A 26,025-nucleotide genomic window follows, 5' to 3' on the forward strand; every position below is an offset into this window, starting at 1 on the left:
GATTTGGTATACAGTTCAGAAATTGTGAAAGTGGGTGAATTTTGGGATAGTAGACAGTATATTACACTTATTCAATTAAAATATGACAAAAGAAGCAGTATATGATTGCTCTATCTTGTTTATATCATATAATGTATGGATACTAAGGACAAGAAGTATCCTGACATTTTCTGGAGTTTTCCAAAACACCCTAACCTGCTCACAGTAAGCAAATAGGTCGAGATTGTACAGTCCTGAAATTCTCTCAGTGCTTGGAAATATACTTCAAAATGTCTATTAGCTTCTTTAATGTTCTATGCATCTTCTCTTTGCATGTTTTCCATCCTGTGCCAATGGTGTGCTAATGTAGACATGAATTATGATCTCAGAAGTATGCCAGAGACATGTGTAAAAGGCATACCTTACAGTACATGCTTAAATTGAAGTATATTACCCAGAGATGCATGGTCTGTACTTATTTGGAGTGATATGTGTCACAGTGTATATCTGCCCTGGCAGAAATATACCTTGGTCAGACGAAATTGCACGAGGTGAGATTGTGCATGTAATGTTCTTTTATGAGTTTACTTCAATGAGAAATGCAATTACAACACACATAAAGGCAGATCGCCATGAATCGGACACTTGCTTTGGATAATGTAATACATAGAATTTTATTTTCAATCATTCTTACCCTTGGAATGGTTGCACATACCTGTGTACAAATGATGCATCCTTGAAATGTCCTAAAATGCATGATATTCACCATAAATAGCAGATAAATCAAGGTTGGGATAGATTATATACTATAAAAAGTACACAAATGTATACTAAAGCATTTATATAGTATATTCCATCAGATTTCTGGGCTTCGGTGTTGTGACTGCAGCCTATTTACGCGTGTAATTTTGCAATCTAGAGTGTTTTACACACATACTGAGATATAGTGAGCAAGTGGACTAAAACTACGCGTCGACACTAATGCTACGCGGTGCAATGACATGGAATATAACTTATGGCATAAGAAGCAACGGGATTCTAAACAGGACTTAGTCACAGCACTGTACCTGATGGGCATGCATGATGAGAAGGCCAAACCCTATACCCAATGCCTTAGGCTCTAACTTACAAGCACACTCGCGGGAGCTAGATAAAACCTTGAAGATTGCACTGACACTGAGAACACTTAGCGTGCTCGCTAACTGTGACACGCCATACCTGAAAATCCAGGGAAATCCTTAAGCGAGCTGACAGATATCACCGGCACGAGCTTGGGCAATGGGCTTCAGCCAAAGTCCGCGAGCCCGCGTTCCATTGTTCTGAGTCCCATTGTTAGAAGACTCACTTGTTGCCGTGTCTACGAGAAGCCTCTGTGAATCCAAGAAAGAAGTCCTGAATGACATACGCCAGAACTGATAGTTCCATGTGCCTAGACCTGTCGGTCGCTAGAGAACAAGCCCGCGGGTGTCGGGAGAGCACCTCTTGGCACGCGTTTAGCGAGCTCACTATAGAAATGAGACTAAAACTGGGAAGTCCGACTCGGATGCTCAGTAAGGCGGCGGTGGCAATGTGCTACGCATGTAGGAGTCTGGGTACTGCGCGACATTTGTAATTCTAATTCCCCTGTAGTATAAGTAGGCTGGTTACAGTAGGTAGAGGCTAAGTTTCGAGCCCCCGAGTTCCCATGCACGCGTTGAAGGCGGTACTGTAACAAAGGATCAGTTTGTGACTTCGAGCTTTGCATAGAATTAGCAAGCTCACTCAGAGAAATACGAGATACCCTTTTGATAAGACTTTTGAGAACTTAGTCAGAGTGAATACAAATCAGTGACACTGTTTCTGTTCTGTTAAGTGTGATAAGTCTGTTCAGAGAATGTGTTGAAGTGGAAATCTGAGTTCTGTTCTGTTCTGTTCTGTTCTGTTTCAGTCTGTTCCGTGTCAGTTCTGTTCGAAGTTCCATTTCTGAATCTGTTTCCAAGCGCTTCTGAAGTGTTCTTGAGTCGAGATAACCTGCTAGAGTTAGTTGGAGAACTCCTACATACAGTTGTGTAGCAAGTGGGCTAAGTCAGTGCTTGCCTGTGGTGTTCTTTTAGCGAGCTCACTATTGTTTCAGCATGTATTGCCTCTGTTTCTGTCGGGATCAGTGTCCCTTGTGTATTTTAACTCAAATCTGCCTTGAAGGTTGCATCGTGCCAGTGAACGACCTTCCTGTAAAAGTTCCTAGACTTAGGGATTCATTAGAGAAAGCTTAGCTTCGCTAAGAGCGCTGAGAATAAGAGAAACTCTTCGAGATATTGAAGTATAGTCGGATCACATTAGGAATAATCACTCCCCCTAGAACTTACGAGGGTGATTGTAGTTTGTGTAGTTGTGTGAGTGTGTGTGTGGGTTTTTGAGGTTCACCCTTTTAGCCTGCTCACTATTCCACAGGTGCCCACAGCCAGCCTCTTCATTGGAGTAAAGGATTTGAGCAGAGGATGCATCTCAAGCATCCATTCTGCTCATTCAATCGCTCCAGTCCAGTAAACCGGATACTGATTGAGTGGCTGTATGCCTTCTTTTTTCGTCTCACCTTTTCATGGCATAGTCACCTGCCTGCCCCCCACTGTTCATTTGAATGGAAATAAAGGTATATTTCATTACTTTTAATGCTAATATAGGTTTTATAGGTACTTTTGATCCATCTGGTAGCCCCTGGATGGCCTGGATATCGTGCATCAAGTCCCACTCGCCTGCGCATTGATATGCCTGGTATCAGGCTACCCATAGATTTTGCGATTTTACATCAGTTTATGCAATCTACAAGCAGTACAGAGAGCTACAGTGGAGGCTTCATGCTGGTAGCTAAATACTACATAAAAGAATGAAAGCATGGCAGTACAGAATGGACTTAGAAACAACATCTCGAAGAGTCAATTCTACCAGCCGTCAACACGCTAAGCTAAGCCCTACCTAAACAAGACTATTACAGTCAAATCTCGGGGACTCGTCTGTAAGGAGTATAAAAACCAAGAAGTTGAAGAATGGAATGAACTAGATGCCTCGTCGTCTCAACAAGTAGAAAGAACCTGTCAAGAAAAATTGTTAAGTCAAGAAACAGATCAGCTTTCAAGATCAACTCAGGCTAGGAAAGGAATAATCTTGGAAGAATGAATAGCTGCATTGGGTACTGAGGTGACCGACCTTGATCATGCAGTGATCAACAAAATATAATCTCGGACCTGCAGCCGATCGCGATCAGTGGTTACATCCTTGAGATCCTGTGCATACCACAGTATTCAATACATACGGCATGCGGCAAGCCTTGCAGATGGAAGAAGGAGCACCCACGGACCAGTAGGGCACTCCTCGGTGACAGAATAACCTGGTGCAGTTGCGTTGAACTGAATAGAAACTACTGAATGGCACGATACTTGTAGGATAGTGACTCACCATTTGTATTAATTCCAAAGCTCATACCATAATTACTGTAGAATATGGGCTCCTATACCTAGAACATGAATCATATAAATTAGCAGCAACTAGATGCATAACGGCAGGAAAGCATTCCCCCACGTTTGTGCTAGTAGCCTGTATAGCTACCTAATCAATCACTGGTTTTATTGCATATCCTCAACTGAAGTGAATTAAGTTACCAAAGTCAACCCATAAGGGTGACTACAGTAATCTAGAAGAGTTAAGTAGGAAGTAGAGCCATCCCCGTGTTTGCACCTTGCTAGTTAATTGAACTGCTCTGTGGACAAAGGCCTCATGCCCTCTCTCTCCGAGATTAGCGATCTAGACATGCTGAGTCGACTTTAAGTCAAAAGACCTCATCTAGTTGAAGTAAAATAAGCTCTAGAACGCTTTAAGTTCAAACAATCATCGAGTTCAAGGAACTCCAGAGTCTGTGTACTCTTTGCAAGTCTTGTACTTGAAGTCAGAACCTGAGCATTCTTTGTAGAGTGATTTTGCACTCTTTGTAGACCTCGGAGTCTTTGGTTGTTTGATTATTTGAAGTGTCTGCTAGAAGCTCTTCTAGACGATGTCAAAACGAGTATAACTTGCTCGACTATACCTTACAAAACAAGTTCATAAAACCCCGCTATCGTGGACTAGTGTACTTTGTGTAAAACACATCGAAAGAAGAATTGAAGTTGTTTTCAGACAAAACCCCACTAGATTATCTAAATCTAAGTACATTGCGAGTGCTTCTATTGTACTCACCCTCAAACTTATATACATTGGTGATAGTGTGTGTGTGTGATTTAGTATCTAGATTGACAATCTAGATGCTTGTTTCATTTGTGCGCTGCCCGTTACCAAGCACATCAGCATCGGTTGGCATCTCGTTATGTGATATATTGTTGATGCATCTTAGGGGAATTATGGAACCTGATAGCACTGAATTGACTGATGAAGGATATGATATCACTATTGGAGTCAATGTACTTGGTTAGTATCCTTGTGTAATCAATTTCCTATTGTTAATATTTGCAGATTCTTACAGGCTATTTCCACTTCATGAAGCTTTTTCCAGCGCTACTAGCAAGGCGTGCAGAACTCCGATGGTCCTGTCAAGGCTGAGGCTGTTGACACTGCATCTACTGTGATACTTCTCTCCTACAGGTGAATCACTGCACTTGACCAAGTTTTGCCATATGCATGCATGTCAACTGCAAATGTTCAAGAGCCTCATGGGGACCATCAATTATATCTCATCAATCCTGGTTTGTTTTCTACTACACATATCATACATCTATTAAAACACAAACAGGAAATCTCACAATAGAGCTATAGCGGACTTTTGGGGGATCAAAGCGCTTCTTGATCCTATGTGATATAGTATAGCATGTCCTTAATCCCAACTAAATTTATGCCTGTTAGTCTCAAATTCTGGACCCAGCCCCATATGGTGCATTAATGCAATTGTATGTAGGAACATCTGTGGAAGGCACAACTTTCAATGCAAAGGTCTTCTCATTAGATGACACAATACATGCACAAGTTGTGGGTCCACATCCACACTGTACACAGCTTCAATGGACTGAATTGTATTGATACAGATCCCTAGACCTCAGTCCATCATGAGAATAATGCATAAAAACTCTGCAGTCCTATCAGAACAGAAGTACAAGCGACCACAATGGAGATATTCAGACCATTCGGTCAGGGAATCACCACCCAATTGTCACCTCATGTTGGTGTTTATCATTTTCCGAGTCCTGTGTATACAGGTCTCAGTCTTATGCTATCCTGAGCATTTCGGTGAGGGTGCAATTTCATCAAGTCCGAGGTTTTGCTGTGTATATGTCATTCTCTAGCACGTGTACCTTCAGTTATGTCAGCTTTGTCAGCTTGTATGAGATGTCCAGGCAGCGCAGAACAAATGCTTTGATCAGTGAATTGCTCCACTGGACCAGTTACTGACCAACATGTCCAATACAGGTCTCTCATTGTGAAGCGTTTGAGGCAGCTTGTCTTCCCGATGCGACTGCATCAAGGTTGTAACCAGATATGACATGTGCTGAGGATTCAACAGAGCAACAACCATAATCTTCTATCTTCCATCCATTATAACAGTGCAGTAGCCTAGAGTCTTAGTTCTGAGGGGGACGGTTACTATTCTTCTTGTCTTATGGAATGTTCAGTCAATATGAACTAGCATTTGATGGCCATTGCACTCGAGTGGCATTATCCGAGTCCTGTACCAAGTATGTCCCCCTTGTCCATGTTGTTTTACAATGTGGAATGTAGTCAGTTTTTCCTGTATGTTGCCATCACAGGCTCCCTCTCATCAGGTGAAATTGAAAAGTCGATGTGAATCATTTCACCTTCTAGGATCAATTTTCTCCCATTGACATAACCATTGTTAAACCATACATTTCCCATGTTATCTATAAACCTGGCTGTAAAATGTGCATTTCCAAAATATATGACACTGGCTAACATGTAACCCACATCTTCTCTGTTTACATTCAACGTAAAATAAATGTCCAGTGTGGTAGACGATCCTTCAATGTACACAGGAATTATATCAGGGGATATGTGATAATGCTCTATTTTGCGCATGGAGGATCCACATTTGGTACATGTTATTCTTGATGGATATTGCTGAGTCAAAGACAAATACTGTGATATAGTTTGCTTAATCTGCGTTCTCAAAGGAGTGATGCCACAGGAATAATATCTGATACACAATTGCGAACAGCATCAGGCATATCGGCATCGACATCCAACCTTGCCACAACAGAGTCTATCTCATCGCCAGAAACATCACCAATAGACATGGAAGCACATTGTACAGGAGTGAATGACCTACTCTGGTGAGAACTGTTCAATGCAATGTATACGAAAGTCAGCATATGACACAAATCCAACAAATATAACCATGCACGTAATAGACACCGGTGGCAACAATTCTTTGGGAGCACAATAAGAATGAGTGGAACAAACATTGCTACTAGTGCAGAGGATCGAAATTCATACAAGAAAGCAGACAGTCAAAGACAGGACGTACCCCGCAGAGTGAGCACTCTGAATAGACAATCAAACAGGCCTTCAATATCATCAGCACGCATACCAAGGAAGAAGAAGTAGACCACACCTATTGAGGGTGGCAGACCTTCCAACAGGCATAGGCTTGACCTTTTTACGAGGGGACAGAGTTGTTTCAGGAACCTTGTTGACAGGAGGTGCAACTTCAACAGCATTGAGAAGTTCTACTGAGGGGGACCTCTCTTTTATTTTGCAAGAACGTCTAGTCACAAAAGAAAAGGAACAATTATTAACAGTGGAGAAGGGCAGCAAACAGGAATGTTTGCTACATAGGACGAGGAGGCATATTGAGAGAAAGTACAGAAATGATGAGCACGAGGATAATAAAGCACAATAGGGCAAAAAAGACATGGGGTGAGGATATCCATCCTCACAATCGAATGGCCCATTAAGAAGGGACACACAGTGGGTGATCAAGAGGACAGGTTGCCAAAAATAAAAATGATACCTTTGCACAAACATGTGATGTGGATGTGTAATCAATCACATGATATGTACTGACAGACAGAGAAGCACGAAAATTTGACCCACAAAGACGAACCGGTTCTTCTTTACACACATGAATGATCACGCCAATGGTGCACAGGTGAAAGGCGAAAATGAAGATCTGAATGGGACAGTTCAAGTCGCAACCAAGCGTGGTCACTCGTAACTGTAACCAGAGAACAATCCAAACCTGACAAAAAGACTTGTAGAATGAATGAATTCTACGACATGGATAAAGCAAGTACGTGCATACATTTCCAAGGATTACAATGTTTCTGATACAGAAAATAAGGAGAAGCACTGGAAATATACATGGCAGAAAGCACCCAAAAAAATGAGTACCATCTTTGTGCAATAACCAAGGTATCAACAATACATACCATAAAACAGGTATTCAATACGAACTAAAACACACAGAACTGGTCCATGCAGAAAGTATCACTCGAAGATGATGGAACGGGTCATGTATGGCACATACTCAAGAGTACAAATGAAGGGAAGGAGGCCAAAGAGGTAGTATTCACCGCTAATGGGATCATATGCAGCCTAGACCTACCCCCCCTGTTCAAAGTTCCAAAGTGAGTACAAGTTGGTCAGATTAAAAGCAGAAGGGTTCAGTCACTGATAAGGTCAAGGTCATTATCAGACAAGCCAAGCATGCTATCGCAAAAAATAACAATTACGGGATTAGGGTCAAGATATTTTGAGGAGGCAATGGAGGAACCGAAAGAGGTGAGCCTGACGGCAGAAAGGGAGTTCAAGCAAGAGGCGCTAAAACAATGGAGACCAACCACATACCACAGTTTCGACGCAATGGAGTCTACCAACTGATACTTCAGGAGAATTATAGAGGGAGAAAGCGAGGAGGTAATGCTGATATCAAAGGAAGTAGATCCCAATGGAGCACTGCAGCAACTCATATGACCAGGCTTGGTTCACACTGAAGAGAATGTAGTATGCTACTTCAGGAGCAATGTAGATGATGGAGGCAAAAGAAGGTGAGAAAAGCAAACATGGAGGTGATGCGAACAACTGAACGATGTCACATAACACAGATACATCTGAGCAAAACTGCAGCTGTTCAGGGCAGGCAACATAGTTGAGGTACAAGTCACATTGGCTGTCATAAGAGGGAAAAAGAGGATGCACTGTATCAAGCCAATCCTGAGGGCAGTGGCTCCTATAGACAGCGACTTCACACAGGTAAGTGACAAGTTATTTAACAGTCAGCCATCATAATGTTAATCACTTATACCACTTGCATCACCAAATTTATTACAAAAAACGGAACACGTTGTTGTGACTGCAGCCTATTTACATGTGTAATTTTGCAATCTAACATGTTTTACACACATACTGAGATATAGTGAGCAAGTGGACTAAAACTATGCGTCGACACTAATGCTACGTGGTGCAATGATATGGAATATAACTTATGGCATAAGAAGCAACAGGATTCTAAACAGGACTTAGTCACAGCACTGTACTTGACAGGCATGCATGATGAGAAGGCCAAACCCTATACCCAATGCCTTAGGCTCTAACTTACAAGCACACTCACGGGAGCTAGATAAAACCTTGAAGATTGCAGTGACACTGAGAGTACGTAGTGTGCTTGCTAACTGTGATGTGTTGTACCTGAAAATCCAGGGAAATACTTAAGCGAGATGACAGATATCACCGGCATGAACTTGGATAATGGGCTTTGGCCAAAGTCTGCAAGCCTGCATCCCATTGTTCTGAGTCCCATTGTTAGAAGACTCACTTGTTGCCATGTCTATGAGAAGCCTCTGTGAATCCAAGAAAGAAGTCTTGAACGACATATGCCAGGACTGATAGTTCTGTGCGCCTAGACCTGTCAGTCGCTAGAGAACAAGCCTGCAGGTGTCAGGAGAGCACCTCTTGGCATGTGTTTAGTGAGCTCACTATAGAAATGAGACTAAAACTGGGAAGTCCGACTCGGATGCTCAGTAAGGCAGTGGTGGCAATGTGCTACACATGTAGGAGTCTGGGTACTGCACGATGTTTGTAATTCTAATTCCCCTGTAGTATAAGTAGGCTGGTTACAGTAGGTAGAAAGTAAGTTTCGAGCCTCTGAGTTCCTGTGCCTGCATTGAAGGCGGTACTGTAACAAAGGATCAGTTTGTGACTTCGAGCTTTGCATAGAATTAGCAAGCTCACTCAGAGAAATATGAGATACCCTTTTGATAAGACTTTTGAGAACTTAGTCAGAGTGAATACGAATCAGTGAAGCTGTTTCTGTTCTGTTAAGTGTGATAAGTCTGTTCAGAGAATGTGTTGAAGTGGAAATCTGAGTTCTGTTCTGTTCTGTTCTGTTCTGTTTCAGTCTGTTCCGTGTCAGTTCTGTTCGAAGTTCCATTTCTGAATCTGTTTCCAAGCGCTTCTGAAGTGTTCTTGAGTCGAGATAACCTGCTAGAGTTAGTTGGAGAACTCCTACATACAGTTGTGTAGCAAGTGGGCTAAGTCAGTGCTTGCCTGTGGTGTTCTTTTAGCGAGCTCACTATTGTTTCAGCATGTATTGCCTCTGTTTCTGTCGGGATCAGTGTCCCTTGTGTATTTTAACTCAAATCTGCCTTGAAGGTTGCATCGTGCCAGTGAACGACCTTCCTGTAAAAGTTCCTAGACTTAGGGATTCATTAGAGAAAGCTTAGCTTCGCTAAGAGCGCTGAGAATAAGAGAAACTCTTCGAGATATTGAAGTATAGTCGGATCACATTAGGAATAATCACTCCCCCTAGAACTTACGAGGGTGATTGTAGTTTGTGTAGTTGTGTGAGTGTGTGTGTGGGTTTTTGAGGTTCACCCTTTTAGCCTGCTCACTATTCCACAGGTGCCCACAGCCAGCCTCTTCAACGTGCACCTACTCTGTCCACACAAAGAAAAAGGCAGCAGTCAGAGTGAAGGCAGCATCTCCAGGAGGCAAAGCAACAATGGAAGGACAAGGGAGTCGAGGTTTTAAGTGCAAGATATATTTTATGGAAGAGGATGAACATGAAGAGGCAAGCAATAAAAAAGACAGGAAATGGGTGAAGGGTCGGAGGGGGATAGAAGACAAAACAATGTAACTATAATACAAGAGCGTGAAAGGCAAACGAGACGAATAGGCAGGTTGAATAAGACGACAGCAGAAGCACAGGAAAGAAAAAGGCAAAGAAATCCCATGAAAATGATGAATGTTGACGAAAATTTCCCATGGATAGCCCAGGGAGAATCAGATGGCAATTCCCATGTTGGACAATCAAAAAAGGGCATCCAGGTTGGTATAAAGACCAAATACCTATATATACATATAGGATTCAGAACTCCAAGGCTTAGCTCAGGGAGGTCTTTTTGCTGGGTGAACCTTCATTCAATTGTCAAATTATAGCAGCATCTTATTTAAAGCTGGAAATATATCACTGAATCTAAGAGCCGCAGTTCTTTCTTCACATGGTCGCATTAACTCTTGTCATCACATTGCTCCTCATAAGCTCTCTGCTTTATTGATGGTTCAGATGTCCATCAGTCAAGTACATCAAGGGACCACCATTGGCCTCTTTCCAGCTAGGTAAATGATCATACTTTGGTACAAACATGGGCTCATACTCGATACCCATCAGGCCACGAATGCGTTCTCCACAATCAAGCTAATGCTGGTGATCTCGAAACGAAGTGGCGTAGGGAATATGGCATGCTTTATCATGTTGGGGGCTGTTTGGGGGTAATCAAGCATTCTATCTCTCATGGTCAAAGTTAACTCAACAATTTTTCAGCAAGACGTCCTGGTAGTGTGTGACCTCAAGGCTTTCAAACATATTTTCCACAAGTCATGACCTTATCCAAAATTGAAGAACACCACCTTCATCCTGAATCTCTTCATTGGCCAGGGGCTTTCCACTGTTGTTAGTGAGTGCTCATTGTGTTCAGTTTGCACACAAAGACACCTAGCACATTCAGATGAAACTCACCACCACCAACACAAGATCCTGAATCTGGCATTCTCTCTTATGCAGCTCTGAAAATACGAGATTATCTTTCAGCAATGCTCTGACAAGGTAGGTGCATCTGCCCATCAATAAATGTGGGAATGTTCAGAAGCTTTCAGCGATTATAGCTTGTGAATGGTGAAGAGGCTGGCTGTGGGCACCTGTGGAATAGTGAGCAGGCTAAAAGGGTGAACCTCAAAAACCCACACACACACTCACACAACTACACAAACTACAATCACCCTCGTAAGTTCTAGGGGGAGTGATTATTCCTAATGTGATCCGACTATACTTCAATATCTCGAAGAGTTTCTCTTATTCTCAGCGCTCTTAGCGAAGCTAAGCTTTCTCTAATGAATCCCTAAGTCTAGGAACTTTTACAGGAAGGTCGTTCACTGGCACGATGCAACCTTCAAGGCAGATTTGAGTTAAAATACACAAGGGACACTGATCCCGACAGAAACAGAGGCAATACATGCTGAAACAATAGTGAGCTCGCTAAAAGAACACCACAGGCAAGCACTGACTTAGCCCACTTGCTACACAACTGTATGTAGGAGTTCTCCAACTAACTCTAGCAGGTTATCTCGACTCAAGAACACTTCAGAAGCGCTTGGAAACAGATTCAGAAATGGAACTTCGAACAGAACTGACACGGAACAGACTGAAACAGAACAGAACAGAACAGAACAGAACTCAGATTTCCACTTCAACACATTCTCTGAACAGACTTATCACACTTAACAGAACAGAAACAGCTTCACTGATTCGTATTCACTCTGACTAAGTTCTCAAAAGTCTTATCAAAAGGGTATCTCATATTTCTCTGAGTGAGCTTGCTAATTCTATGCAAAGCTCGAAGTCACAAACTGATCCTTTGTTACAGTACCGCCTTCAATGCAGGCACAGGAACTCAGAGGCTCGAAACTTACTTTCTACCTACTGTAACCAGCCTACTTATACTACAGGGGAATTAGAATTACAAACATCGTGCAGTACCCAGACTCCTACATGTGTAGCACATTGCCACCACTGCCTTACTGAGCATCCGAGTCGGACTTCCCAGTTTTAGTCTCATTTCTATAGTGAGCTCACTAAACACATGCCAAGAGGTGCTCTCCTGACACCTGCAGGCTTGTTCTCTAGCGACTGACAGGTCTAGGCGCACAGAACTATCAGTCCTGGCATATGTCGTTCAAGACTTCTTTCTTGGATTCACAGAGGCTTCTCATAGACATGGCAACAAGTGAGTCTTCTAACAATGGGACTCAGAACAATGGGATGCAGGCTTGCAGACTTTGGCCAAAGCCCATTATCCAAGTTCATGCCGGTGATATCTGTCATCTCGCTTAAGTATTTCCCTGGATTTTCAGGTACAACACATCACAGTTAGCAAGCACACTACGTACTCTCAGTGTCACTGCAATCTTCAAGGTTTTATCTAGCTCCCGTGAGTGTGCTTGTAAGTTAGAGCCTAAGGCATTGGGTATAGGGTTTGGCCTTCTCATCATGCATGCCTGTCAAGTACAGTGCTGTGACTAAGTCCTGTTTAGAATCCTGTTGCTTCTTATGCCATAAGTTATATTCCATATCATTGCACCACGTAGCATTAGTGTCGACGCATAGTTTTAGTCCACTTGCTCACTATATCTCAGTATGTGTGTAAAACATGTTAGATTGCAAAATTACACATGTAAATAGGCTGCAGTCACAACAATGGGATCAAGAGAACTGTGACTGGTACAGGTGAAACCATCAATATTCTTGATTGGATAAGCAAGGCTGCCCTAGATGTAATTGGGTTAGGTGAGTGCCAGTCATTTCCCCTACTCTCTCTTTCACTTAATATGAAATCCCAAAGCCTCTTTCCGGTATGATTTCAGTTCGCTTGATGGTCAAACAACGGAGCTAGGGCAAGCAATGAAGCATCTTTTGTAAGATCTGTTTCTTTATCTCAATGGTTACTGCATCTAACATCAGACTTCAGAACTGCTTCACAATCCAATACAATGGCACTAGAATTTGTTCTTTTAGCTCTGATCCGATGATATGCCATCTACGCATTCACACCTAGATTTTGCGATTTTATAACAATACTATTGCATGTCTATCCTATACTAGTCATATATCAAGGGCTATAGTTGAGACTTCGGACTGATAGTCAAGTTAGCATGCTACTAGTCGAGTCAAGACTTAGGAATGATACCACTAGTGGGTCAGCCCTACCAGCCGACCAGACTAGCACCTCCAAAGCTAGTATGACTTAGTAAAATACGGTCACTAGTAAAGAATACAGCTGCTAGCACCCAAACAAGAAGTAAGAACCCACACAGATCTCGACTATTCAGTCGCTAGTGGACCGATCTGGGCATGAACACCTAAGTCAGGATGACTAGTCATGCGAGCACTTCTGAAAGGACTTAGAAATGAACCAGTAAAGGCATAACCCTTTGCCCAGATCCGGCTAGTGTGATACAGATCTCATACGATCGGCACTAGTATAGCTGGGCTGTGCCCCGATCATGATCAAGCAGTTGCTACAGGCATGGTTATCCAACTATTCATATAGCCGTGTCACTAGTGGAGCACCGCTGGGCAAAGGGTGCAGAAACAACCCAATAGCGGAGTCCCTCGACCCGCTATCCGACAGAAAGAACAGGCTAGGCCGACTATTGCATGATTATTCACCATAATTCGTGACTAGCCAAGACATCCTTACCAATATTACCCCTAAAGAATCTATTTATATTTATTCTGTACCTGTCTCTGTAGTATATAAGTAGTAGAAGGGGCGGCCTCGCAGGCAGGCAAGCCATCCCCACAATTGTGACCTACTAGTCTGTATTCTAGTGCCCCAATTAAAGGCTTTTGTGCTTAACCTCAACGAAGTGTCTACTAGTCGCTTAGTCACCTATAGTATTGAACGGATTGAAGTGTCTTAAAGTTACTATTCCATCCTGGAGTGACTCAGAGCATTTCGAAGTTAGTTAAAGTATTTTCTTGGAGTTAAAGTATTTGTTCTTAGGCCAAGAGTGCCACTAGTCGAGCCTAGGGTGCCGCTAGTCAAGTGTAGACCACTTGTGAGACCCAGTATTTGGCCCAGAGTGCCACTAGTTTCAAAGTATCAGAGTTAGACCAGGCACAGTTGCTCAACCCAAGTCACTATTCATCCAATCGTGTCTTAAAACCCCGCTAGTGCAAGTATTACATCTTGTGTAGCTCACTAGTACCAAATATACATCTTTAAACAACCTTTCCCTGATTTGTTGAAGTCTGCAGAGTGCTTCTATCGTACTCGAAACACCTGAACTCAATAATATTGGTGATTAGTGTAGAGTAGTAGAGGGTTTTGGTGTTGTGGTGTTCATATCCATTCACTAGCCTTTTGTCACTCACCGTTACTGAGCACATCACCGAATGCTTCCAGATTCAGTCCTAGGACTCTTACAGCTAATTTCTACCCAAGAGATTCGTTTACTTTCCAGCATAGGAAATGTTGCCAAGAAAACCGTGTGAGAGGTCATGGCTAGCCATAATGAGGTACAGATACCAGGTGAAGACAAAGACATCATTAATCTCCTAGGTAAATTTATTGGTCCCATCTGATAATATGCCTATGAACATGACTACATGACAGTTCACTCAGTAGGAAAAATGCAAGATGATGAAATTGAGGTGCAGCTAATGTTCGTAGTCATAGTCTTACTTACCCTTCATTCAAAATTTTGTGTTCCAGGACCTTCGTTGTTGGCGGGTACGAGTCGTCGAGCACTAGCCTATCCTGGTTGTTATACAAACTTGCTGTACATCCTGAACATCAGTCCATAATTCATGCAGAGCTCAAACAGTCAAACGACTATGACTCGATGCCATTCTTGAATGCAATCATCAAAGTGAGCTTAGTAGCTACGTTGAATACCCATGTTGACCTCTGTTGGGAGTAGGGGATACTTATTCAGATGACCATCATGCACGGACACATCGTGTTGATCACATCTTTATCATATAATCATCCCGGACACTTATATAGCTTGTACCTTCCTTTCTTACTCCTCAGTCATTTCCACATTGCCCGTGGACTGAGGAGGTTAGTTATTCATTTTCTTATTGTTCACGCCTTTATCTTACTTACCATACCTTAGTTCTGACATTCGTGTTATCGGTATAGGTGCTTAGGCTGACAGGTTATGGGTTGTATCTCAGCCTGACCTACCGGTGATACGACACGGGATTTTTCTTTTGGCTCGCGACTCGCCTTTCTGGTTTTTATTGCCTTCTCGTGGACACAGCGACAGACGACACTTCCTCTCGCTTAGGCTGCCATAGACGACCATTCCTGCATCCTGCCATTCCTCAACCTTCAATATCGTTCTTTCTTAAGCACATATATCCATGTTTCCTTCGTCTTCTGGCCCAGGTCAATGACCGTCGGTGGCTCCTGACGGGTTCTGGTTTCCTGCCCCTTCTGTTCCTTCTCCTTCACACTTGCCACACGTGTCACAACCATCTCTGGGTTCATCGATGTCAGCTTCCTCGAATTTGTCGTTTCAACACTCGCATCGTTTGTGGCCGAATCTGTATCCACCTGTCGTTCTGCCTCCGTCGTTCCCAGGATGTGCAGCTCCATCTATGCCATCTCCATTTCCCTCTTCTTCTTTTGTTATGTCTTCGTCATTTAATCCTTTCTTACAACCGTCTCTCTCCGCACTGAACTTGAATCCTTACCCTAGTAGTGTACCGTCAAATATTTCTCAGCACCAGCAACTGTCTATACATACACAACAACAACAGCAACAGAACGCCAGTAACAGTAATAATCCTTTTCTTAATTTGCAGAATAACAGTCAGCCAATACATAATACCTATAATTACTTTACATATTCTTCTCCATCTTCATCTGTTTCCACCCCATCCATGACCTCAATTCCGGAACTGATGGGGCGGACGACCTGGGGATTATGGGTTCGTGGCATCAAGTCACTGGCGGATATCAATGGGGTACTACCTCACATCATCGAGGAACTGATGCCGGGTGTAGTGGTGATCAACCCTATGCGTCGCCCTTCTTACCCCCCCGTGTTATCACCGGATCTGTCTCCCCAAGAATGGGACACCTTTGTGGTGTGGCATCGTAAAGATGCGGTCATGATTCATATCCTGACCTCATGACTGTCGGCTGATGTTTCTGCGGTGCTTCCCATGGTCGATGATCATGGGGGCACCGAACGAGAATTCACTGCGTGCACCCTATTGGGTATTTTGAGGAAGCATTTTGGCCTGGGTCAACCAGTGCAAGCACATGCAGCTCAAGAGGCATTACACACGTACACAGTGGATATGAGGAACGTGTCCAGGTTCATACAGCACTGGCGTTCGACGATTCTTTCGTTGAGGGCTGAATGATACCCGATCATTTACTTTGACGTGGCGTTGAACCTGGTGAAAAACCTACCCAAAGATGGTGGTTGGTATCTTCCAATCCATCAAGAAGTCACTCACGATTGTGGTCAGGTGGTGGATGCCATTGATTTCACGTACTTCGACTCGTTGATGGATCGTGTACTGGACCTGGATACTCAATGGCATCTTTCTAAACCCTCATCTCGTACCCTCCGAAAGAAATGTGACATCTGTGGTCAACAAAGTCACACTACCGAACAGCATGACCCATCTAAACAGAAGGCTAATGACATTTCATCCACTGGATGTCCTCCTCCCCGCACAAATCCCAGACCTCCAGACAAGTCCTATTCTACTCCACGAGCAAATTATGCAGATACGACTGCAGAACCGACTACCTCTAGCGATGCAGAGGTGCCGGTGACTGAAGAAGAGAGTTATGCAACAATTAGCGAACTACCAGACTCCACCTGTACTGTCGATAACTATAACAATGAGGACCTTTTCATTTGCACGAGTGTGACTCTGATAAGACCTATGGACTCTGCATCCACCTGGTATCTTGATGTGATGAAGGAAGCCGAGTTTGCCCTCCTCACTCAGGCAGTGAAGTCATTACTGGATTCTGGGTGCACTGCCCACATTTTCAAAGAGAAACGCTATTTCTGGACATACCAGTCTGATTTGGCTGTTGACGTGAAGACTGTGAACTGCGGTGTCCTCAGCACCGAAGCTCGTGGTGAGATTCGTGTTCGTGTTCATTGTACAAATGGTGTCTCCATCACTATGAGACTGCTGGACTGTCTACATGCACCTAGTGTACCGATGAACCTGATTTCAGTGGGAGCTCTTATGGAACGCAACATGTTCTTGATTTTTGGCAAGAATTGGATGACAATTCACTTCCCGAAGGATCATCCTAAATTTGCCGGTCATAAATTCTCTGTGAAGGTTCTAGGACATCTTACCTTTTTGGATTGCGAAATCCTTGAACCGCCTGTAGATCCCTCTGTAAGCCCATCAGAAGATCCAACTTGCACGATGGCAATGCCAGCACCATTCAAGAAGACTAAACCAACATGACATATTTGGCATTGTCAGCTTGGTCACCCTGGACAAGACCTCACCACCAAAGTCATTACAGGGAACGCAGTTACTGGGGTTATTTATCATGGCCCTAACACTAAACTCGTGTGTCCATCCTGTCTCATCGGCAAACACCCACAAAAACCCTATGAACATCACGGTCATACAGCGGAGAACATCTGCGATCTCATTCATGTAGCTACCTGTGGCCCGTTTCCGACTGCATCTCCTCAAGGCGCAAGATACTTCTTTGCGATGCTGGAGGATAAGACAATGGCGGCCGAGGTTCACATGCTTAAGCGCAAGAATGAAGCATTCAGATGCTTTGAGGAGACTGTGGCGAAGTGGAAGCAGATATCAGGGCGGCCTGTCATGTTTTTACGCTCGGATAATGCACCTGAGCTCACCGAAGGTGAGATGGGGGAGTATCTTCGAAAACGCGGTATCCGTCGGCAACTCTGCGTACCTTATGCTCACCAGCAGAATGGAAAGATTGAATGCTTTATTCGAACCATTGAGGATAGATCTCTAGCATTACTGGCTCACTCAGGACTACCAGCTTCTTTTCTTGCAGACACAATCCTAACTACAGCCTACCTCTACATGCGTCTACCAAACTCATCGATTCCAAAAGGGACAACGCCATATGAACTCATGTACTCAAAGAAACCTGACCTCTCACATCTGCGCGTCTGGGGGTGCCATTGTTGGGTGACAATACCCAAGGAGAAACGTACAAAAGGGGGAGTAAAAATGTTTGAAGGGATATTTGTGAGATACAAAGAAGATAGGATAGGTTGGTGGATTAGGGACTTAAAGGGAAAGTACCATTTTTCGAGGGATGTCGAGTTTGATGAAGAGACACCAGGGAAGCTGAGTACAAAGAAGAAGATGTCAGAGCAGATGGTTAACGAGGTCACTGACGAGGAGCAGGTCTCATCAAATGTAGAAGCAACAATGGGATCCGATGAAGAATCGCATAAACGGTGACCACAGAACCTGACAGAAAAAGGTCTCACCTGGAAGAATCAACTACAGCTTACAGAGACTCAGTTGCAATGTCGACATCAAACAGCAGCAGCGAAAGCAGCGCAGGATGCCTCAGCTCTCTTGGTTGCTCACAAGATTGATCCGCCAGAAAATTACTTCTCTATAGGTTCCTTGGATACTTTGGTCATTACGTCGAATCCGACGGTCTTCCTGGCACAGCAACTACCTTATCGTTCTTCTGCTCCGCAGACATGGGATCTTACTAAGGCTCCGATTACCTACCAGGAGGTGATGGCAAGGCCTGACAGTTCAAAGTGGATCGTCGCAATGGAAACTGAGAGGACAGCTATGGCAGAGAAAGGTGTTTTTGATCCAGAACCTGTACCCATATTGCTGAAGGGCAAGAAGGCGATTGGATTGAGGTGGGTGTTCATCTGGAAGGATTCAAATGAGTCGAAGGTGGCAAAAGCTCGCATAGTGGCTCAAGGTCATATGCAACATCCAGATGACTGTGGTAACACGTACGCGCCTGTGGCAAAGATGACGAGCATACAGATTGTACTGGCGTATGTGGTGAAAGAAGACCTGGAACTATACACCTTCGACGTGCATACAGCTTTTCTTAACATGCCTCTACAGCAAGAAGTATACATACGTCAAGTCCCAGGTTTTTCTCTCCCTGATCCCAAATCCTTCCAACGTCTCCAGAAAGCTATCTACGGCCTAAAGCAATCCCCTCATGAGTGGTTTCGAGAGTTTTCGTCCGTTCTCAAAAGTCTTGGCTTTATCTCTTGCCTGGTGGACGAAGCAGTGTTCATGGCTCGTTGGTCGGCATCTAAGCCCCATCCCATAGTCCCTATGCTGACAGACAGCTCTGATCTTTTCCTAATTATACTGATTCACGTCGACGATGGTCTCTCCGCTACCAACTCCCTGACACTATACTCGTGGCTGATCACAGAACTAAACAAAAGATTCTCGATCAAGGACTTAGGCCCTGCATCAATGTTCTTAGGCATTCATATCGAGCGGGATCGCAAAGCAAGAAAAATATGGCTATCGCAGAAAAGTTTTGTCATGGACCTACTCTCCGCAAATAATATGTCTCAATGCACACACTCAAATGTTCCCCTTCATACGAAACTTGATAAAGTCACACCTCTTGCCAAAAACGCGCTACCTGATGTTCCTGACAACGACATACAACTTCTCTATCAAAGCTTAATGGGATCCTTCATATATCTGGCAGTCACTACATGACCTGACCTTGCTTATACTGCTATGGCTCTAGGCCAATATAACACGTGACCTACTCAAAATCTACTGGCAGCAGCCAAGGGAGTGCTCTGTTATCTCAATGCTACTCAAGATTAGGCTATTGAGTATGGGGGTGTCTATCTACAGGAGAAAGTGGGACCGGACGCGGTGGTCAGATCAGACTTAGCATTGGTGGACGCGGATTGGGCTTCAGACGAAAAGGATTGGAAAAGCATAACGGGCTATGGCATCTTTCTATATGGAGGACTGGTGGCATGGTCGAGTGTTAAGCAAAAATCGGTCTCACTATCCTCGACGGAATCGGAGTACATGGGCTTGACTCATGTTCTCAAGGAGTTACTCTGGATGAGGATGTTCCTGCGTCTGCAAACTCTACCCATACCAAGACCTTTCCCTATTGGTTCTGACAACCAAGCATCACTTGAAGTCGCTTCTTCTTATAGCTCCACTGCTCGCATGAAACACATTGATATTAGGTACCACTTCATCCACAAACACCTCCGGACCGAAAATTTCCACACTCACTGGATACCCACCCTCAAGATGACAGCCGATGTTCTCACGAAACCTCTTTCTCCTCCGCTTCACTTGAAACATTGCCTTTTTCTTGGTCTGGTCAAGAGATGATGGTCAGCCGAATGGGGGTGTGTTGGGAGTAGGGGATACTTATTCGGATGACCATCATGCACAGACACATCGCGTTGATCACATCTTTATCATATAATCATCCCGGACACTTATATAGCTTGTACCTTCCTTTCTTACTCCTCAGTCGTTTCCACATTGCCCATGGACTGAGGAGGTTAGTTATTCATTTTCTTATTGTTCACGCCTTTATCTTACTTACCATACCTTAGTTCTGACATTCGTGTTATCGGTATAGGTGCTTAGGCTGACAACCTCTCATAACAGGAGGCTCTCCGTCTACACCCAATTGTGCACTCCTTGATATGTACCGCTCCTCATGATGATGTCCTCCCTCTTTCAGGAGGTAAAACGCTTGCCATACCCAAGGAGCAGATGCTCGTTTGTTCCGCTTACCTATACAACCAGTACGCTCTTCCCACATCACTTCAATGTAAATGTGATGCCAACTTTTTCTAGTCTGCCATCTCTCTGGGGAGACAATGTGGAAGAGTGGAACCCTGGCCAGTTTCTTGACAAGACTCTGCCAGTCTCGCTTGGTGTGTACACTAATCTGTGAGTGAGATCTTGACTTTGTGCGTGCTCTTAGGAGGACTTAGGTGGGATGCTAGGATGTCATTTAGTGAGTCATGCTTCGGTACTTTTTTCTTTCACTTATGTGACCCTCAGGTGGTGGATCTCGTTCATGCATCAGGTAATTATTAATCAATTCTATTTCATCTTGTTCCGTTGCTGATGCTCTTCCTTCTCTCATAGGTGGCGATTTGTGTATGTACCTCATCATTCCAGTCTAGTTTCAATCCAGCTGATCTTCAAAAATGCAATATCATGGAAATCCAAACAATCCTAGCTAACCTGATTCAGCACTTTGAATTCAGTTTGCCTGAGGGAGGAGTCGAGGTCCTATATTTTCCTGGTTCACCGGGGGTCATACACTTTGTGGGCTCTCAGCTACCTTTAAGGGTGAGGGTTTTACATTACACGGTGAATGATAGTCGCTTCAGAGACTGCCAGGACTATATTAGTGTGTACTAGTCTGCACATGGTTCAAATCCTGATATCACCCAATCATCATATCTTGTAGGACAACATATGATCTTTCACTACTGAAGCTTTCCAAGATGAGTTTATTTGATGAAAGGGGAACATTCAAATGATTACTCGACTTGATTACTGGGCCCGGGCTGACCACTACATAAACAAAGAGACAAATCACATCTCTCTCCTTTCCAACCAACCTTTCTCTATGAAGGCCTCTCAAGGATGCCACCTGTTGGATAACACACACACTGTGTGCTCAGGCATGTTTGCCTAGCGAGTAGTTAATGTTTGCTTAGAAGGCAAACGAGTACAGAATACTACGAAATCTAGCTACTTAAATACCATTTTGTATCTTCTAGTACTTTCTTTCTCTTAGTAAACCTTTACTCAGCAAAACTCGGGCTAACTGGACATCGTGCCAGCTCACACAGCCACAGGATCATCAATATTCCACAACACCCCCATCAGATACATTCAATATCCACTTCTGCATATGGAACATCATGTCTAGACCTCACACAGTGACCATGCTGGACTGAACCCCAAACAGCATGATGGATAGCAGGAGAAAACGGACAAGGTTATGTGAAACGTGAGACTTGTTCACCTGCAGAACACGAAATCTGGGCAGAGGTGCATGATAAAGTGTTTTCCTATGCTCTGGAGATAACTAAATTGCGTGTCATTACATCAAAGAGTTCCCGAGTCCATTACAGCATAGTAGAAACCATGTTGGGATTTGGCAATCCAGCATCATGCTGAGTCTGCTTATTAAGGAAGAAGTCTGAGGAAAAGTGTGGAAAGTTCTAGTAAAAGTACATTTAGTATAAAAGTAGGTACTGTAGCATAGATCCTCATGTGTTTGCAGAGCTCAGCCAAGCGCAATACTATTGGCTTGCTACCATGCATGTGACACTGGGAACGAACCGATACCCCGTTTTCCAACAAACCACAAGGAGTGGCTCCACACCATGTGCAGTATCATCATTGAAATGGATTCCCTGCAACAAGCCGATGCCAGAAGACACATCAGGGATGTTCATTGGGAAGCCATGGTGCTACTTGATATACCACACCAGTACCATTACCACAAGCACTTGTCCGATATAAAGAGCTTGAACTGGGATTTGGAACCCGTTAAGGTTTCTTCCCCGGTAGTTCATGATTTCTTAAAGATCCTTGTGAAAAGGGCACATGTTGACCGTGGAGCTGGAAGAGGACAACTGGGACTTGAACCTCATCAAGCACCTCGAGCTTCAGCTGTAAGCAAAGGAGCGGCAGGTTACTACAGAGTATGGGTTCTAGCAGAGGTCGTTGTAAGGTGTCTCTGAAGGGTCTCAAAGGCCTCTACTACACGTAAATGGTATTCTAGACCTAGTTTGAAGTAAAACACATTGTAATTTTGGTATCCTTCAATGAATGAGCCTCTCCCAACCTGTCGAGGCCAGAATTCTTTCAAGCTGGTGGGCATAAGGGTCGTCCAGGTTGCTAACATGTTGTTGAAGAGTTGCAACAGCCTTCAGGGACCCTTTACAGGAGGGAACTAGATTGATACACTGGCATTGATTCACATCAGCATCGCTCATCTCTTCAGCTTCCTCCTCGTTATGCGCTGTCATCACCTCAACATCCTTCTCGACGTTAGTAATAGGGTCAGGCATGGCTGCAGGAGTCGAGGGAGCGGCAAGAATCGAGCCGTAAATCATATTTCTCCGCACGCACCAGTCTGCGCTTGCCCAAAAACAATGCAAACAGCAAGGTTTGAACCCGCAACAACCCAAAATTCAACACAAAATGCTAACAATTGAGCCATCTGACCCAAATTATTGGCTGAGTATGTGGCTATACAGAGGGATTTTCAGGAAAGAGCTATGGGTTATGGGTTATAGCAAAGTTATGGGTTATGTACTCATTTTACCTGCAAACGAGGTCAGTGGATGACAAAACCTATGGGTTACAGCAGAGTATGGGTTAATACAAGTATGGGTTACTTCAGAGGCGACTGTAGTCTCTCGGACAAAAGGAACAGAATCAAACAGTGCTACGATGTATCGACAAACCGCATTGCGCAGCTGCAGGGGGGCTTCTCAGCAAAAGATTCAAGCACAGGAATTGGAAGGTAAAGTCAAGTACACCTAAGAGACAGCTCAGAAACTGTAGGAGAAGACGGCAGGCAAACAGGTTGAAGGGTCTTGCTGGGTACAAGGTTTCTTGGGAGTGAGGTATTGAGGTTGAAACTGAAGGCTGGGCACCAGAAGTACAAGCAGGTTAGTGAGAAGAGCGACGTGGTTACTGCGGTACTGGAGAAGTGGTTTATTTAGGCGTAACCTCGCCGTCTTGACCAGAATGAAGTAAGGCGAAACAGACAGGATTGTAATCACGCAGCTACACACCCGGTAAGTTCATTACCCAAACTAAAAGACCGGTTCATGTCTTGGATTTTCGTCTGTGAAGAGGGTTGTGTTGAGGACTGAGTGTAGATGAAAATGGACCTTCGCGCCGATGAACCTTGTCCATACAAGAACCAGAATGTTCTCCGAGTCAATTCACATACATTTCACCATGACATGATGGGGTACACAAGACAGTAGGTATACATAGAATGATGTAGAAAAATACTGTTAAAACAAACGCATCAGACAACGAGTATCTGCGACGGGTTTGTTAAGACGTACCGACGGTCAAGCTTTCAAGGTAGATCCTTTGCCCAAAGTAGAGACCACAGCAGAAATGGAGAGAGGATCCCAAGCCAGAAGAACGTGGACGAGAGCAGATGAAAGATCAGCACGTCAGTCAGCCTAGTTCAACGTCAAGGACACAGCAGGGAGCATAATTACTGATGACAGGGCAGTTGTTCTTCCAGAAGCAGATGCTGGTATGCCTCTGAAACAAAATAAATATACTAGGCGTAGACGACGCATCCACGGAACGTACCAGAGTCTCCACCAAACGTTTCATGGATTCCTAGCTTGAGGTCCTCGAGTGTTGCTGCCAGTGGGCAAAGAAGAGATCGCTACTGTCGATAGTTTTTAGACTGGGCTATTTTGTCTTGGGCGGATCGCATGATCTGGATGAGTTGATAGGACAAGACGAGTTTTATTTTATGCTTGAGCTTGAGCTCGAGGTGTACGGTTTCATTGAAAAGTTGGTCTTATTCTCTGCATTGTGCGGGGTTTAGGGTTTCCAATGGCCAACTCGTTTGGACTGTTTTCGTGCTTGATTCTCTTCATTGCCATGACCTGCCCAGTTGATATGTCCTTGGCATTGATAAATACGGCACTATGCTAACAGAAAATGAGTATATACGTAACCAGGAATTCTTGTGCTCCCACCGATATGCAGTGACCATCCTCGCAGTCATACGGGTCCTTCTTTATGCCTATCCATGATGGAACCCAACCAGGTCAAAGGCGAGGCCGTAGCTCATAGCCACACTCTTTCAGCCACGCAGCATGCTTGCGCCAGAAAATCTCAGTACTGAGCAGTTTTGCGGAGCCACTAAGCGGCTGTTCAGCGGTATCATGACCCATTATTATGATGGTGGTGTCTGTAGAAGAATAACACCAACAAGCATGAGCAAAACCCCAGCTGCAGTCCGGCCGGCCCTGGAGCCCTCTGTCACACCTCTGGTCTTGAACCGGCGTTAACTCGACCTAGAACGATTGCTTAGTCCTGCACTTAGGTGGGGTAAATTCGTTTGTTTGATCTATTCACCCTTCAGCTGTATATAGCTGCTCTGAGCGTCCACCGCTTTACGCGCTATGAATATTCATTTACCTCTGAATCTAGTTCGTCGCTGTACCAAGCTCAATAGCGCTCTCGCTTTTCTGGTCTTCAATGGCCCGGTCTCTACCCATTCCTCTTCCAATCAGGTACCCGGGATGGGCAAAGTTTAAGGTGTAGATGGCCAAGATAACCATAGCACCGTCGAAAATGTCTATTAGTTAGTTGATCAGCCACGGTTGAAGAAAATGAGTAATTGAATAAGTACTGAAGTAGGCTTGCGTGTGGATGACCTTTCCATCCCACCCATCTGCGAGTTCAATAGTCCGATAAATCGCCCTGAAAAAACATTGTAGGGAGTAATCAAATACACGACGGTCTCACATACCGAACAATGAGGCAAACAGTGTTGAAGACCAAAGCGCGAATCATGTACTTCAATCCTTTGTCCATGACTCCTCATTCGATGTTTGGCGATGAAAGGGTTGTCGAGGAGGGGTTCCGATTCCTGCGCCGGATGAAAGGGCGGTCGTACTTGTACCTGAGAAGGAACTCGCAGCCCAAAATGGCGTAGAATACGATGACGGCTGTGATAGGTTAACAACGCTCACGAAACAGCTCTCTAAGCTTACCCAGTTGGAAGGCAATACCTCCAAGCATCACGTCGCTTCCCTACATCACCGAGAACGTCAGATCCGTATCAACATGTTACGGTTTATTCTTTTCTTTTCCTTTTTCTTACGTATTCAGGCTTACTCTATGCTGCGGTTCTGATCGGACATTCTCACAGTACTATTTTTAGTCTACGCATTGTGTATTTAAGTAGAGCCTCAGCTGGTTTGAATCCCAGCTTCGGCTAAGGTTTATTCTACCTA

General features: G+C 44.1%; 6 protein-coding genes across 6 annotated transcripts; 4 read left to right on the forward strand and 2 right to left on the reverse strand.

Annotated features, from left to right (window-relative positions):
- Window positions 1-5,763: 5,763 nt before the first annotated feature.
- EV420DRAFT_1240684 (uncharacterized protein) lies at window positions 5,764-5,913 on the reverse strand (the record flags this gene model as incomplete). Its single annotated transcript, XM_060466630.1, has 1 exon — window positions 5,764-5,913. A coding segment is annotated over one exon (150 nt), but the record flags the coding sequence as incomplete, so codon positions are not given.
- A 1,515-nt stretch (window positions 5,914-7,428) lies between these two features.
- Window positions 7,429-7,833, forward strand: EV420DRAFT_1641529 (uncharacterized protein; the record flags this gene model as incomplete). The annotated part of the gene is made up of 2 exons (XM_060477249.1): window positions 7,429-7,580; window positions 7,638-7,833. 2 exons carry the CDS (start codon window positions 7,429-7,431, stop codon window positions 7,831-7,833), a joined length of 348 nt encoding a protein of 115 aa, XP_060332327.1.
- A 2,119-nt stretch (window positions 7,834-9,952) lies between these two features.
- Window positions 9,953-11,020, forward strand: EV420DRAFT_1478724 (uncharacterized protein; the record flags this gene model as incomplete). Its single annotated transcript, XM_060469523.1, has 8 exons — window positions 9,953-10,083; window positions 10,131-10,278; window positions 10,316-10,359; window positions 10,517-10,569; window positions 10,622-10,722; window positions 10,775-10,789; window positions 10,853-10,907; window positions 10,929-11,020. 8 exons carry the CDS (start codon window positions 9,953-9,955, stop codon window positions 11,018-11,020), a joined length of 639 nt encoding a protein of 212 aa, XP_060332328.1.
- A 3,380-nt stretch (window positions 11,021-14,400) lies between these two features.
- On the forward strand, window positions 14,401-15,163 carry EV420DRAFT_1673358 (uncharacterized protein; the record flags this gene model as incomplete). The annotated part of the gene is made up of 5 exons (XM_060479108.1): window positions 14,401-14,570; window positions 14,625-14,673; window positions 14,724-14,880; window positions 14,932-15,074; window positions 15,130-15,163. Exons 1-5 carry the CDS (start codon window positions 14,510-14,512, stop codon window positions 15,161-15,163), a joined length of 444 nt encoding a protein of 147 aa, XP_060332329.1. The 5' UTR covers window positions 14,401-14,509.
- A 7,235-nt stretch (window positions 15,164-22,398) lies between these two features.
- Window positions 22,399-22,758, forward strand: EV420DRAFT_1478726 (uncharacterized protein; the record flags this gene model as incomplete). Its single annotated transcript, XM_060469524.1, has 1 exon — window positions 22,399-22,758. One exon carries the CDS (start codon window positions 22,399-22,401, stop codon window positions 22,756-22,758), a length of 360 nt encoding a protein of 119 aa, XP_060332330.1.
- A 2,399-nt stretch (window positions 22,759-25,157) lies between these two features.
- On the reverse strand, window positions 25,158-25,603 carry EV420DRAFT_1763121 (uncharacterized protein; the record flags this gene model as incomplete). The annotated part of the gene is made up of 3 exons (XM_060480728.1): window positions 25,158-25,364; window positions 25,419-25,489; window positions 25,539-25,603. The coding sequence occupies 3 exons, from the start codon at window positions 25,601-25,603 to the stop codon at window positions 25,213-25,215; spliced, it is 288 nt and encodes a 95-aa protein (XP_060332331.1). The 3' UTR covers window positions 25,158-25,212.
- Between the last annotated feature and the right edge of the window lie 422 nt (window positions 25,604-26,025).

The sequence above is a fragment of the Desarmillaria tabescens genome (assembly GCF_030435595.1).
Source record: "Desarmillaria tabescens strain CCBAS 213 chromosome Unknown EV420scaffold_13, whole genome shotgun sequence".
In the NCBI taxonomy this organism is placed as follows: domain Eukaryota; kingdom Fungi; phylum Basidiomycota; class Agaricomycetes; order Agaricales; family Physalacriaceae; genus Desarmillaria; species Desarmillaria tabescens.